A 13,957-nucleotide genomic window follows, 5' to 3' on the forward strand; every position below is an offset into this window, starting at 1 on the left:
TACAACTGTGTTTATTTGCATCTTTATACAAATGTACACACCAGTAACCAACAAAAGTAAATAAGACTTCATCCACCTGTATTCACTAGAAATTATTTAAGGCACACTTGTGAAAAACAAGACCAACATTGAGAGGCTAAGTCAGGAAACAGCTGTTTAGTCCCTGTTAATAGAGCTGGATCACCTAAGGTCCCTCTTACAAGGATGACAGTTGATGTTGTAATTTAGTTATTTTCTCAAATACAAGACAGTCAAGCCACTAATGAGACGTATTAGGCCTTAATACATCCGATTCAAATGCAGAACTTGAATACGCATCATATGTCATTTCTGTGGCCTGGATATACTGTAACATAAACTAAAATAAAAGACTAATCTCAACGTAGGACCTAACCTAAAGCAGAGAACAAGAGAAAAATGGCACTAAATTATATAATGTGGCTCATACGCCTGTTTAAGAATTATTTTCATCGCCTCCTAACATACATAGTAAATCCCTTTGTGCATTACACACGAAAGGACCATGTGTAAATAGGAAAAAATGGCAAAAAAGAATCTGAGCAAAATACAGCTTCAGGACAAGAATCATGGTGATTCAGGACCGGGAACATTGAGCACCAGGAAGAAACGCTGCAACATGTAGTAAGGCTCTGCTGTTAAACAGGATTGTCTATAGTTATACATCTCAAGACACAGGTCACATATAATCAGTTTCCCCCTCCGGCTGTTTCTCCATCCATAGTTGGACCAGCAGGTGTGGAATTGGTTTTCAGAGGGATATTTTCTTCAATGCTCCCAGCTTCACCTTAAGAAAAAACAAAACATCTTTACACTTCAAAGCTCAATGTTCATTTGACTGTAATTAAGTTAAACACTTCAAACAACATCCAGTGGGGATGGAAATGCTTGTATAGCTCACTCAAACTGAAACTGTGGACTTCGTTGGCACCTCTTTTTCTGTTGGTCGAACAGTTGGCCTGGTCCCTGGCACCTCTTCTCCGGGGCCAGCACAAACATCGGAATAGCCAGAAAAGTGAATTTGTGCTGTCCTGGTCATTCTCTGGAAGGCAATAATAATAATCCTTTAACGATTTGGCCGCTCATGCACACTTACTGTTTCATGAATGTTCCTTTTGTCCTCAGGCCTTTGTAGTCACGCCTGGGAAGAACAAAGTGTGCAGAAATGTGTGGTTTTGTGAAAGCCATGGATTAACCTGAATGGCACCAACACTAATTTTACGAATGTCTGCCAGATATTGTATGAACTGTGACAGTGTTCACTGGAAATCTTTTTTAATAAATATTTTATTTCATTTAAACAGATCGAGATAATCGAATGGATTCTAGGCATCCCAAATTTATGGGTTACTTTTTTTTTTAAACACGAATTAACTTTTTCTTTTTTATACCTGATATAAACTTCCTGATGCATAAGTTTGTGGGATATCTCTTCAGCACGCTTGTCTTTTTAGGGGTTTATTTAAACTTTCAATGGATGCAGTTCTGCAGCTCTTCTGTATATTTGGAGTATTATATTGCAAGCATCACCCAATCTCCATTGAGCTCTGGTTAAACACACCAGGGTTCAAACTTCATGTTGACAAAAAAATAATCTGCCCTGGATGTGCGTTTGAACAAACAGAAGAACAAAATCTAGACAAATCTATTACAAATAATGCCCATATGACGTTTACTCTGGGCCCGAACGCGTAAAACCACAATGGGGCTCATTACACCTGCTGTTTGAGAGGAGTGGATGACTCGACAGGCGTTTTTCTTGATGCTGAGCGTTTTGCCCTCCGTCTTCGGGACGAAACAGCCGACCCATATCGTCTCCGGTGAATGTTTGTGGAAAACCGAGCGGATCTGGCGCTCCAGGAGTTGCGCGCATTGGTGCGTCACGGCGCTCTCCTGCCCGGTGTTGATTAATCCAATCAAAGCTGGTCGGGCAAGCGCGGCGCGTTTCGTGCGCGCTTTCACATCCTTTAAGATGGCCTTTAAGCCAGGCCGGTTGGACTCGTTGTTGAGAAATGTTTGCCTGAAGAGGAACACGATGACGGGAGAGTCGATGGTTCGCTTCGGGCTGCGTTCGTTTGCGGTTCTGCGCGTTACGCCGCCGCGGCGCGCGGGCCGACGCGTCTCCCCGTTGGAGTCCAAATCCCCCGGTGTCGCCGTGAGCTGCGTCTCGCTGCTTTTAACAGTCTTTCCCTCTGCGCTTGCGCCGCTCGTCGCTTGCTGGGCTCGTCCTGTGATGTTCGGCGTGCTGCCGGGAAACATTTCACCGATGAACGCGTTCAATATCTCCGCGTCATCCCCGTCCTTCTCTTTCTTCTGGCACTGATCACTCACCAGATAAATCCTCTCTTTGCCTCCGATCAGAGCGATAATCTTTTGAAACTCCCCGTCCCCCTCGGGGAGTGGGTCCTCCACGCAGCCGGAATGCGCCATGCTGTTTGGATCAATCGGCGGTCAGTCCATTCCGCTGCCAACCTCCGTGACCGGCGAGTACAAAGAAAACTTCCTCATAGTCATCAGACGCACCGTGAAAGGGGCGGGATTAAAGACTTCGCGTCTTCCGATTGGGCGGGGGCGCCAGCTGGCCGCGACTGTGCGCGCCACAAGGAGATAATGAAGTTAATCTTTAATGGATAAAAAGACACGCAACACTGCTGATAAGAAAAGAGAGTATAAAAAAGTCATCAGTCAGTATAAATAATACTTCTGAGGGAATCTCCAAGAATTGATTCGGGAGATCCTGATGTGCTCCCGTGGATGAAATTATGGTATGGAGGTCACTCTCTGTATTCTTATTATTCCTGTCTTCGTCCCACTTTTGAAGATTCCTGGCTTCTCAGAGAAAAGAAAGAAACAAAGCGAGAACAGTTGTGAGCCCCAACTTCACCACGAGAGCTCTGCGCTGCTTTTTCGCTGCAGTAATAGTTTCAACGACTCCTCGACTTCTTTGCAAAATCAGAAATGCCTTTCACCCTGCAAAGCCCCCCCCCCCCCCCCCCCCCCCACGACTCCATCACCAGTGTGTTGAGTTCTTGAGACGTTAATCCTTTAATCCACCCATTCCTGCTCTTTAATTAAAAAGTATAGCTGCAACCCAAGTTAATGCAGCGAAATACAAATGAGTAACTTCAGTGTCTGTATCGCCTCCCTCTGAACCGAGCCGCCAGCTTTTGACCTTTAGACCGACTGAATATTGATTTGTTGCTTGGCTATTCTTTACACTGTCTCTCCATAGTCTCTTTTTTAATCATGTTAAATTTTCTGACAGAGGTGACGGTGATCATTTATAATCCCGAAAAACAAAAACCACAACTCTAATGTTGCAATTCCCATTTTGCCATCTTGAATTTGACACACAAAACACGTTTCTATGCTTTTAAAGGTCTTTAAAGGTGTCGGTTGACCTACTGACCTTGTTGTACTGGGGAAGGAGGAGCTGAGGGTCAAGAAGTTCACTTGGACCAGAAAGAGAGACACGGAGACTCAAGCGAAATGCAGCAGGTTCGATCAAACACATGCATGTCAAAGACTGCTGCAAGTTTCAATATGAAATCAACTGAATAAGGAAAGAAAACCCGAGTTAAACTGACATATAATGGAGTGATTTTCATCTTTAAGGAAACGGTAGAAGCACATTCCTGCCGGTGGGTTCATTCAACATCACTGAATGTAAAGTTTGTTTTTCTTTCCTCCTGTGCACATTGGGAACTCTGTGTGGAGATAGGTGTGTTGCACACTCGCAAATCTAAGCTGTTCGTGCTGTCACGCCCACGTAAGGCCGTGTTACTGCGTGGGAAACGTGGCCACGTTCATTAAATATGAAGGATCATGGCCGATGCAGCAGCGCAGAACAATCTGCCTTTTGCTACCATCTTGTGGCAAAAAGAAAAGAAAAAGCTATCGCGTGTTCAAAAGATAAGTCAATGTCGTATACAGTAAAAAGTCATTCCAAAAAATACATTTTTAGGACATTTCTAGTCATCGTTCCTTATTTATTAAAAATGTCCTGTAAGATATATCACCTAGGATACTGCCAGGGTCCAAATGAACTGAAGTATATGAAAGCGATGTGGGGATCATCTTCAGATAAGAAATCCAGCTGGACAGACAGCCTCAAGACTTTTTAGACAGTCTCCAAACACCCAACGCTTCCAGCTGCCAAGGGAATTCCACATCCTGAGAGGTAGAGACACTGATGTGAAAAGTAGAGGAATCAAATTGAACAAACAACCAGTAAACAGAAGAACAAATTCAGATGACGGTGTTTAGCAAAACGGACAGACGCACACAATTAAACTGTTTATGCATCCAAATTTAGATGCCACGGCTGTGCATCGCAACACTTTTTAATTTTATCAACAAAGGAGCAAAACTAAAGTCTAAAGTCATGCAAGATGGTTGAAAAAAGATCAATATCCGATTCTTAGTCTCGGCATGTTCTCTGTCAGTGTAGGACTGTTAACCTCCATGTGATTATGCCTGATTAAATCAGCTCAAACGGTTTGAAAACCACATTGAGTACCTTTGTACGTCAGACTGGTTGGCTTCTTCACACTGTGGGGAGAAATCCTGAAGGGGACTGGAGGATACTGTGACAGATCTCGTCACGGTGACATTTTACAGAGAATCAGACAATCAGCAAACAGACATTGTTTTAATTGCTGCCGACGATCTGCATATTTGACTCCCTTTTCCAGAGATTAGTAGTAATTCACTATGATTGTTAACAGCCTCAAGATATCATATTGGTCACATTGAAGGCGGAGGTTTGTCTCTGAAACTCTGACCATCGTGTGAAAAATTGATGTGAAATCACTAAAAAAAATAATCCATTCAAATAAAATCTGATCGATCAAATGGAATCACAAAATGAATTCAAATCAAGTCTTATTTGCCTATCATTTAAACAGAAGTCCACATCGGTGTTTGTACTGAAACTATCAAATGAATGAATGAGGACCGGCGGCTTGCTCCATCCCTCCTCTCTCCCCCCTTTGATATCACATTTTCAAAGGGAGAATCGGTTTTAATTCCAATGTCTCATGTCGGTACTCAAATGTCAGGCTGTACTTTCAGAAATAAACAACTCAGTTCTTCCCCAACATTCATGCGCGTTTAATCGATGATTTGCGTCACCCCCCCCCCCCCCCTCCTTTTTTTTAAACGCAACACCCAGAAATATGTTGCGCCACAGCATCAACGCTGGGATTTTTGTCCATTTGATGGCGCTATAACGTCATCAGAGCATTTTCTATACGCTGCAGCTGAACGCCCGCTCCCAACGTGCGCTTCTTATCGGAAAGATGAACGCACGAATGTGAAAGTTAGGAAGACAATTCTTTCTTCAAAATGTTTGATAACACTGAGAATCAATCTAAAATCTTATTCTCGTCATTTTTGAACAATATGTTTTTTTTGTTTTTGTTTTTGTGTGTGTCCACAATAAGCAAATATCAATCACCATTAAGCGATTTGTCCCTCGACCAAAACACGTTCTGAATTAAATCAAAATTTGATTTTTCAGTGTTTTTATTGTGCATGGCGGGGCTTGGACAACGCCGTTTTCCAGTCATCTGCACGCATGTTTAAATCTTGATTTGGAGGCTGGGCTAACGGAAAGTGTCACAACATACACGGATGTAAGAGCTTGCAAACTTCACACCCCAAGTTCAGAACTCCAGCCACAACCGTCTCCATCCAGACCCTATCCTCCCACACAACACGGACGCAGATTGGCGCTCCCGAACCCGCGGCGGAGGAGCGCAGCACCCGGTGTCAATCAGAGGAGGAGGGAGAGAGAGAGAGAGAGAGAGAGAGAGAGGACGCGTGGGATGCTGATGACTGATCCCCACTGAGAGGATGCTATCGATCATGCTTGCAGTTTCTTTCCCCTTCAGTTCGGTGATGCTGATTAGACTTATTCTGCTCCTCATTGGCTAATTGGATCAGGTAGGTGTCAACAGGCCTCGAAGCTTTGGCGCGACGCGTTCCAAATGTACAGATGAGCGCATATCTGAAACAAACATGTTCATCCGTGCGGTCTGCAGTGATTTGATTTACCGTCCCCGTGCGCAGGTGATGTGAACAGCGGCTTCGCGCTGCACGGGAAAGCCTCGTCACCGATGCAGAACCCCCCAGCGCTGTTCGACATGGTCAGCCACTGCCAGAGCCCGTCTTTTGCGGACTTCACCGGCCTTTCGCTCTCAGTGTACGGCAGCAAGGCGGACATGTGCGCGCGGCGAGCCGGGAGCGGCGGCTACGGGTCGCAGATCTGCCGGAGCTCCCCCGACGCATCGATTCACATGAGCTGCGCCAGCCAGAAGAGACGCACGTCGATCGAAGAAAAGGCGCAGCTGTCATTTAAAGCTTCGCGCTCCTGCCTTCATCTCCCACCGGCCCAAGGTAAACCGGTTTAACGCATTCTGATGACGTGACGGAGAACGCTGCTGAAGTTCATGTCTGATAATTAATCCCAGAGCTCTCTTGGATCCTTGACCATTTCAAATAACATCAGAAATTTAAGCCAGAGTTGTGCGTAAAAGCCATCTGAAGTGATGCGCAATATTTGAAAGGAGTGCCAAGCATTTACGCATCTCTTAGACTCGGTCGCTTTTAGTTCAGGGAATTAATCTGATTTTTGAATATGAAAAAACGGCAGCTTTAATATTTAAACAAAACGATTGAAGATGCAGGATTTTAAAATACATTTTAGAACAATAGTAATCTGAAAAAATAAATGGAATATGTTCAGATTTCTCACCAGTCACACTTGAATTGCCTTTTCTGCTTAAAGAAAAAGACCGGCTCTTGACTGAAATCTCAAATCTCAACAATTACATAGATGAAATGAGAACTGTCAGACAGATAACAGTCAGAGTATTTTTTCCACTCCTGGAGTCTCCGTAGAAGCCTTCTCCATCCTGTTGTTGTTGCAAGAAGCCGGAGGTAATTTCAGCCCCCCTCATCCTAAATTATGATTAGACGGAACAGACATTTATATTAGCAATCATCCTTGCTGCAAGGAGAGGATCAACAGATTTGATTATTGTTTCTTCTTGCTAAACACAAACCATATGTCTGCAGAGTGTGTCTCAGCATTTACGAGTTCTCTTGGAGCACAGTTGTGCCCTCAGCCCTGCATCCCCAGCATCCTGGACCAGAATGAATCGTCTCATTGTCTTCATAACGCTTTTGAACTTGCTTCCCGTAAATTGTGGGAATGCAAAAATGTGTTGTGTGTTTGTGGGTTATGTTGTGCATATTAACAGTGAATGCAGACACATACCTCTTTGTTAACTCTTTGAGGTATTTGGGTGATATTATAATAATTTCAATATTTTGTGGGTTTGTGAAAAACATAACCCAAATCCTATTCCTTTAACTGCACCCCGAAGCGTGTCACAAATTCATCATTTGTAATTGTTGTTTTCCATTTAGCTGCATTATTTTACGTTTTATTGAATACAACTCAAAGTATATCTATTCTGCCTGGATATACATTGTATTTCAGTTTATTTTATATTCTCTTGTGTTGAGCATGGAGTATGAACGTGACCTCGGTACTCATCAGTCTTCTGTATCATGCCTCATTTCAGACTCAGATCGTATAACTCCCATTTGGGGAAGTTTAAGCTGCATTCTCATCCAGTACTTTAGATTTTCTAGTGAAAGGAATTTCTGAACAAACACAGACTTTGATAGTCATCCCGGCGGAGGTGAGACAGCAGAGGAAGAATTTACCTCTGACTGGAGATTTCTGACCTTTTACTTGTACGCCATGATTGCAAAATGTGACCGATTGCTCAGTGATAAAAGTCGTACACTGCTGATGCTTCATCTAATCCTCAGTGTGCAATGCTTTCTGCAAGGGAAGCATCACTTTAGCTTACATTTGCTGACACTACATTTTAAGAAATACTCATAATATTATGATTAATGAGGTGAGATGAGGCGCTAATCACAGTCATGTTAAAACCAATACGTCGAATTGGACAGCCTGTATGTTGCACTTCATAAGCTGATTGTCCTTCAGTGTGCTATAAAAATATTGATACCCACCAGCAAAGAAAATACTTTGGCTTGAAAAGATAAACATTTCATTGCAAGCCGCATCTTGAAGAAGAATACCAGGTTGTGATGAAGTGTGTATTCTCACAACATTCAGTGCCTTAATATAGTTTCTCCCAGCTGGGACAAGCTGCCAAATCTGTGATCTTATTTGTGGAAAATGTTTGAATTCGTGGAGTGTACCGACGGCCCACACGCTCTCCGATAACAGCAGAGGCCTGTCTGTTGATTCAGCCATAAAAAAAGATGAGTAATTGACTTTTGAATTTCCGATGAATATGCCTTTTTGTGTTGTGCCCAAACACTGATTTCATATATGTCTTTGTACATGCAGTATACACACCTGTATGGGATCACGCAAAGCCAGCATCCTACATACACACACACACACACACACACACACGCACACACAGAGAAGAATATAGTTTTTAACTTTTTATACATGCAGACATTTTTTGCAAACTGGCATTTGGCACCAATGTTGAATTTCCTTTGAGTGACTTAGTTTCCTGTGTTTTCCCAGGCAGCATTTGTAGCTGTCAGGTTGGGGGGCGATAATCGGACTGTTACAAGAAACAACCGAGTATTGCATCCCCTCTCTTAGCCTCTGCTGTTTCAAACGCTTTATGACAGCTTCCCAGCTTGTGAACAAATTTAGCTGTTTCTGCTCAGAGGTGCACATTAAGTGCTTTTTTGGTGTTACCTTGTTATTGCCTCCAACCAAGAATGCCATGTTTTCACCCATGTCCATGTTTTTGTTTGTTTGTTTCTAAACAGCATTACACAAAAACTACTGTGAAACTTGGTAGGAGGATTGGCATCGGGTCTAAAGAGACATCATTTCAATGTTGGTGTGGATCTGGACAAAAGGATGTAACCTGCAGGGCTTTCATTTTTTCCTCACTTTTTAACGTTGCAAAGAGGGCATTTGCCAAAGTTTTATTTAATGTCACAGGGAATAATGCATGGATTCAGATTTTGGGGGGGTCGGTATAAATAATTGTGCACAATTTGGTGTGGGGTCCAAAATAAAACTCCAGATCCAGCAGACTAAACGGTGGACTGCTGCAAAATCTCTACCCTTAAATTGTATTTACAGGCCTGAGTATGTTGTTGGATATGTTTCATGGAATTTAAGGGTACTGCTGGGGCTTGGCAGAGGCATCTTCTCATTTGTCTATTAATTGAAGTGTGTAGTTGGCATATTTTCTTGTTGAGGCAGAAGAAAATGCTGCATGGGATAGATTTTATTTCTAATTTGACAGACTTCATATATTTCTTTCATAGAAAAAAAAAAGATTAACTAACATTGCAATTATTACTAAATCTTTCATTATTCTTCATCACTGTAATAAAAACTTGGCTCTGATATTTTGCAAGGGATCTAATGTTCTTGTGTAAATTATGGGAGTTCCCATGTCTCCTTTGGGTTGTTGTCGAAGAACTTTCCTCTGAGTAAATCTTCTGATTTGAGTCACATCAAATATTTATACTACAATAATTGTGGAACAATGTTTTCTTCAGCTGCCCCAGGAGGTTTCACATTTCATAAATTCACTTGGACTTCTGACTGTTATTGTTTTAAATTTGGCTTTAATTTATGCACAGTTCATCGGATTTATTCGTCTTGGAGCTCAGGTTTTTGTTCTGACTTGTCATCCAGTCAGAATTTGTGACACCGCTCTGTTTCTTTTGCCGAGTCAGGGGAGTAACAGAGGTATAGGCCAAAAGTTTGTTAAGATGTCAAATCGTAGTGCTGATTTTTTTTTTTTAACTTGGACCAAAACAATGGTCTCCCATCATAAATCTTGGATTGACTCGTCGTCAGAAGGAAATGATTAAGCAGATTTCACAGTTCAAATATTTCTGATGTGATTTTGATGACAGTTTAAATTGGAGGCTGCAATTTAAATATTTTTTTTTCATCTCAAGTCAGTCCTTGGTCCATCTTTCTCTGGTTGTGATTTACGTTTGCAACTCCAATCTGGATAAAAAAAAAACCACAATAATGATTTTCTATCATGAACATTTTTTTTCTTTTCTTAAATCATAAGCAGAACACGGAATGTAAGCCCCTTCTGCAAATGTTTTCTCTGTGGGAAAGGGAATAAATCAACGCAGTAATGACCATTAAGCACAGTTGCGGTTTGACAGAAACTGAGGATCTCAACATCACTGTTGGCGAGGACACCAAAACGTCATGGCAGCTATTCCTCCCAGATGTTGTGAAAGTATGATCAAACATTAGTGAGGATATCTCTCTGATACTGCTGCTAATAGAGACGTGATCTTTTCAGTTTCACAGAGAATGTATTTGGTAACAGATCATGAAAAAAGTTATCCAAGTAGATGATTAGATTTTTTACAGAACTTGTAAGTTCTGTAAAAAAACAGGAACAGGAATTACTTCACTTTCTGCAAATGTAATTGTACCGTATTTTAATTTTAATTTTTTAGCACATATTGTTTATCAGAGTAGTGCAGTGATGGGAACGTCACAATTTCACAAGTTACCTCAAGAGTTGATGCACGCCCATGAGCCACAGAGAGCGCATCGGCCCACGTCTTTGCATGTTGCATGAGGTCAGCAGTGAGTTATGGGGAAATGTGAGGCTGCTGCCTGGGAGGGGTGTTGCAGGGTGTAATGTTTGCAGCATGTTCCATTGATTCATAAAGCCAATGATCAGTAGTTATTCTGCACACTGCAAAAAGGTACTGTCTACAGTAAACAAAATAAATGGATGCTTGATTTGAGGGGATTTGGACATCTCTTGATAACCAGCAACCATTGTCTCTCAAAGTGTCTTAAAGTGGCAAATCATGCATCTTTAAGGAAGCATGTAGTCGAGTAAAGTAGCTTGTTCAATCTTCTTTCAGTATTTGTGCTTTCTTAATTTGAGTGACTTATGAAATCAAGCAAAATGTTCATCACAACTAAGCCAACTGAAAGTGGCTAAGAAAAGAAGGAGAATACTTCCAAGCACATTGCCATCTAACATCCAGTCTTACAGTTTTTAACCTAAAATGAGACAGGAGACAATTTATTGTTGGGATAAAATCTAAGTGACAAGTATTGTCATGCATCAAGATTGTCAAGGACGACAGTCCTAATATAAAAATTAATATCTTGCTACACAAAACAACCAATTGGCGCCTTATTTTAAGTTATTTCACCCTACTTAGATTTCAGTTTTTGCAGCGCAGTAGTATTCCTGTAAACGTCTGTCTGGCTGAGGATCTGACAAGGGAATGCTGGGTAATGGAATGAGAGCGCTTCCTGAGTCACAGCCACTGGAGAGAGAGAATGAACCCCTGGTCTGGCAACTGCGTGGCTGAATCACCTCAATCAAAGTTGGCCGGGAATACACGTGACGTGTGTGGAAACTGGAGACGAGTGGCAGAGGAAGGGATGAAGCTGGATACAAAGAGGGGAGAGTCATGGGGGACTGTTGCTGTTCTCCGCTTGAGTATCTTCTGATTAGTCCTCTGAAGTTGCAAAATGAGCATATATGCATATGCGTGAAACCCACAAACAGACCCACTCAAAAGTTTCTTTTCAGCACTGCTGCATCAATTTTTTCCCCCTTTTCCATATTCAGCATGAGCCGAGTCAAGCATTCTCACTCTTATGTGACCAGTGTGGTATGCACATGGCATATCACTGTAACCAAAGGCATTCTAACTTTGTCCAACTCGAGACACACAGCAGAAATATGATCTGGTTCGAGTAAGTGTCGAAATATCACTGGAATTCCAGAAGAAATGTGCTGCGGGCCTCAGTTTAATCAAATGAAGTTGGCTTCGTAAAAATGTATTTTTAGGCTAAACCTTACGAGGAGAAGCACCCAAGTTTCTCATGCTTCACTTCCCCGATGAGAGGAATAAGTTGCCAAATTCTGTGAATCAGACCAGATTATTTTCCCCTTTTAACTCGTTGTAGCAAAGATCCGTTTACGTCTGCCTGATCCTTAACGCCTGGACTAGACATGCCGCTGCTGACCACATGTCTATGCAGTCTATTACTCATGTACATTTTCAGACAGCAGTGACCCTCGCAGACCTCTCTGTGTGTGATCTCGGCTGTGCCACTTGCCGTTCCCTGACCCGATGCTGCTGTGTTTCATCTAAGAAAAATCCACTCCGGTCTGACTGTGGCAGTCAAAAGACGACCGTCCGACCATCGTGCTTGCCTCTGGCAGATCACGGCTGAGAGCTGACTGGGCCCATGCGAGTGTACAGCTGCAGAGAAAGAAAGAGAGAGAGAGAGAGAGAGGCGGCTGGGGGGGGGGGGGGGCGTTAAGATCCGGGTTTCACTCGCCTATCTAAATAAGCTGTGAGAACAAAGTTTATGCGTGAAATGGCAATTTTGGCTTTGCGAGGAGGCAGAAAGTGTGCTACTGCTGCACCTTAGAGTTCCACAACACTTAATATTTCATTTTTGTAAATGGAAAGGTACATACAAGTACCACAGCAATGGATTCAAATGCTCAGCTTATTGTGTATTTTGTATTTAATTTGGGTTTTTTGTTTGTTTTTAACAAGGCTGGAGATTACCGGTAATCAGCCAGCCAATCAAACACTGGCTTCAACTGAGTGGTCAAAAACAAATGGGCCAACATGATGCTAACTGAGCCTGTTTTAATGACTTCATTAGAGCGGACCAGAGAGCGGCCAAAAAAGTTTCAGTTTTATCCTCGCTCTTGTTCTCTCCCCGTCTCTGCCAGGAAGCTGCCATGGGGCAGTGCCCAGTTAGCTCACTGCACCATTGGCTGGCGTTGCCCCAGAGGACTATGAAAGACATTATAAAATCTAATAGCACATTTTATATACTTTGTAAGTGCTTGTTAGTAGAAGCCCTGCATTCTGTAAGCATTCCCCAGTCCTGTGCAGCACAGTCCAGCCCCCGCACTGCATTAACTTCCTCGCCTCGCCGTTTCTAAAAAAGTGCACAAAGGAATGATGTAAAGTTTGCTTGGAGCGCTCTTACTTGTATGTGAATGACGTGAGTTGACATCGATCAAAATGTGTGTTTTTAATGCGTGTTGTCAAAAAGGTCTGAGCACATCACTGGCAAGCTGCAGAGCCAATTTACAGCACACAAAATAAATACACATTTTAAAGCACTGGCAAGTAAATGTTTGCATTTAAAACTGATTACAACTCATGAACTGCTTAAAGTCAAAATCTCTGTCTTCCATCGGGGTAAAGAGTCATTTCATTCAGCTCATCTGATGTCGGCACAAATGCAGCATTTTAGCACAGAGACTGGTTTATCACGAAGGTTTCTCTTACAGGAGCAAATCTGGAGAATTGAGTGCTACATGTGACAGGAAGTAGAGAATTTGTGAAAGCGATGCTGGAGCAATGTTCAGGTTAAGACTTGTAAGTTCAAGTTGCAGGGAGCCGGGAGGTTCGCCAGGCCGACTCTGGATGTTAATAAAGTTTAGAGGCCCTGTGCCAGGACTGTGATCTGAAATGCTTCGGGATATTTTTACAGACATTTTACAGACAATTATATTTAAAAAGGACGGCTGTTTTTCAGGGAGCTAATATCAGAGCAAGGAGATCAAATATGTGATAAGAAGATGCAATTTCCCATGATTTGTGCTGTGGAGTTTTTTTTGTTTTTTTTCTGTATTGTATGGGAATACGAGAACCTACTATGTGGTGCTGAAACAGTCAATGAGACACCGCTACCTTTTTAAAGGTAGTAAAGCAAATAATAATAATTATTCTTCATTATTGAGCTATTTCTATTACATAGAACAGTCTCATTGTGCTAAAACAAGTCCTTATATTCAACATTGTGAGACAGAACTCGCAATCCTCCTGTTCCAGAACATTGTCTCCAGTTGCAGTCCCTAATGAGAAATCT

The 13,957-nt window shown here is 42.3% G+C and overlaps 2 protein-coding genes across 3 annotated transcripts in view; one reads left to right on the forward strand and one right to left on the reverse strand.

The window, feature by feature from the left end:
* Positions 1-24: 24 nt before the first annotated feature.
* On the reverse strand, positions 25-2,496 carry LOC137899812 (uncharacterized protein C2orf72 homolog). 2 transcript variants are annotated; one of them, XM_068743852.1, is made up of 3 exons: positions 1,735-2,496; positions 950-1,058; positions 25-805 (listed from the first exon to the last, which is right to left on the reverse strand). In XM_068743852.1, the coding sequence occupies exons 1-3, from the start codon at positions 2,446-2,448 to the stop codon at positions 708-710; spliced, it is 921 nt and encodes a 306-aa protein (XP_068599953.1). In that variant the 5' UTR covers positions 2,449-2,496; the 3' UTR covers positions 25-707. The 2 variants fall into 2 exon arrangements, 1 of the variants encoding a protein (XP_068599953.1); XR_011105653.1 differs by having other exon boundaries at positions 720-805; positions 920-1,060; positions 1,737-1,868.
* A 3,668-nt stretch (positions 2,497-6,164) lies between these two features.
* LOC137899474 (zinc finger protein GLIS1) overlaps positions 6,165-13,957 on the forward strand; it is a 60,730-nt gene continuing 52,937 nt past the window's right edge. The window contains exon 1 of the mRNA XM_068743511.1: positions 6,165-6,417. Coding sequence (XP_068599612.1) covers positions 6,165-6,417 — 253 coding nt within the window. The remainder of the gene's footprint in view (positions 6,418-13,957) is intronic.

Source organism: Brachionichthys hirsutus, chromosome 9 (assembly GCF_040956055.1).
Source record: "Brachionichthys hirsutus isolate HB-005 chromosome 9, CSIRO-AGI_Bhir_v1, whole genome shotgun sequence".
NCBI classification, from domain to species: domain Eukaryota; kingdom Metazoa; phylum Chordata; class Actinopteri; order Lophiiformes; family Brachionichthyidae; genus Brachionichthys; species Brachionichthys hirsutus.

What these genes read in the sequence shown, in the direction of transcription:
- LOC137899812 (XM_068743852.1), bottom strand. Translation starts at nt 2,448, where the DNA reads ATGGCGCATTCCGGCTGCGTGGAGGACCCACTCCCCGAGGGGGACGGG. An exon ending in ACTCCTCTCAAACAGCAGGT is followed by an intron (nt 1,059 to 1,734) that starts GTAATGAGCCCC and finishes TGCCTTCCAGAG; the next exon opens with AATGACCAGGACAGCACAAA. An exon ending in TTCGACCAACAGAAAAAGAG is followed by an intron (nt 806 to 949) that starts GTGCCAACGAAG and finishes TTTTTTCTTAAG; the next exon opens with GTGAAGCTGGGAGCATTGAA.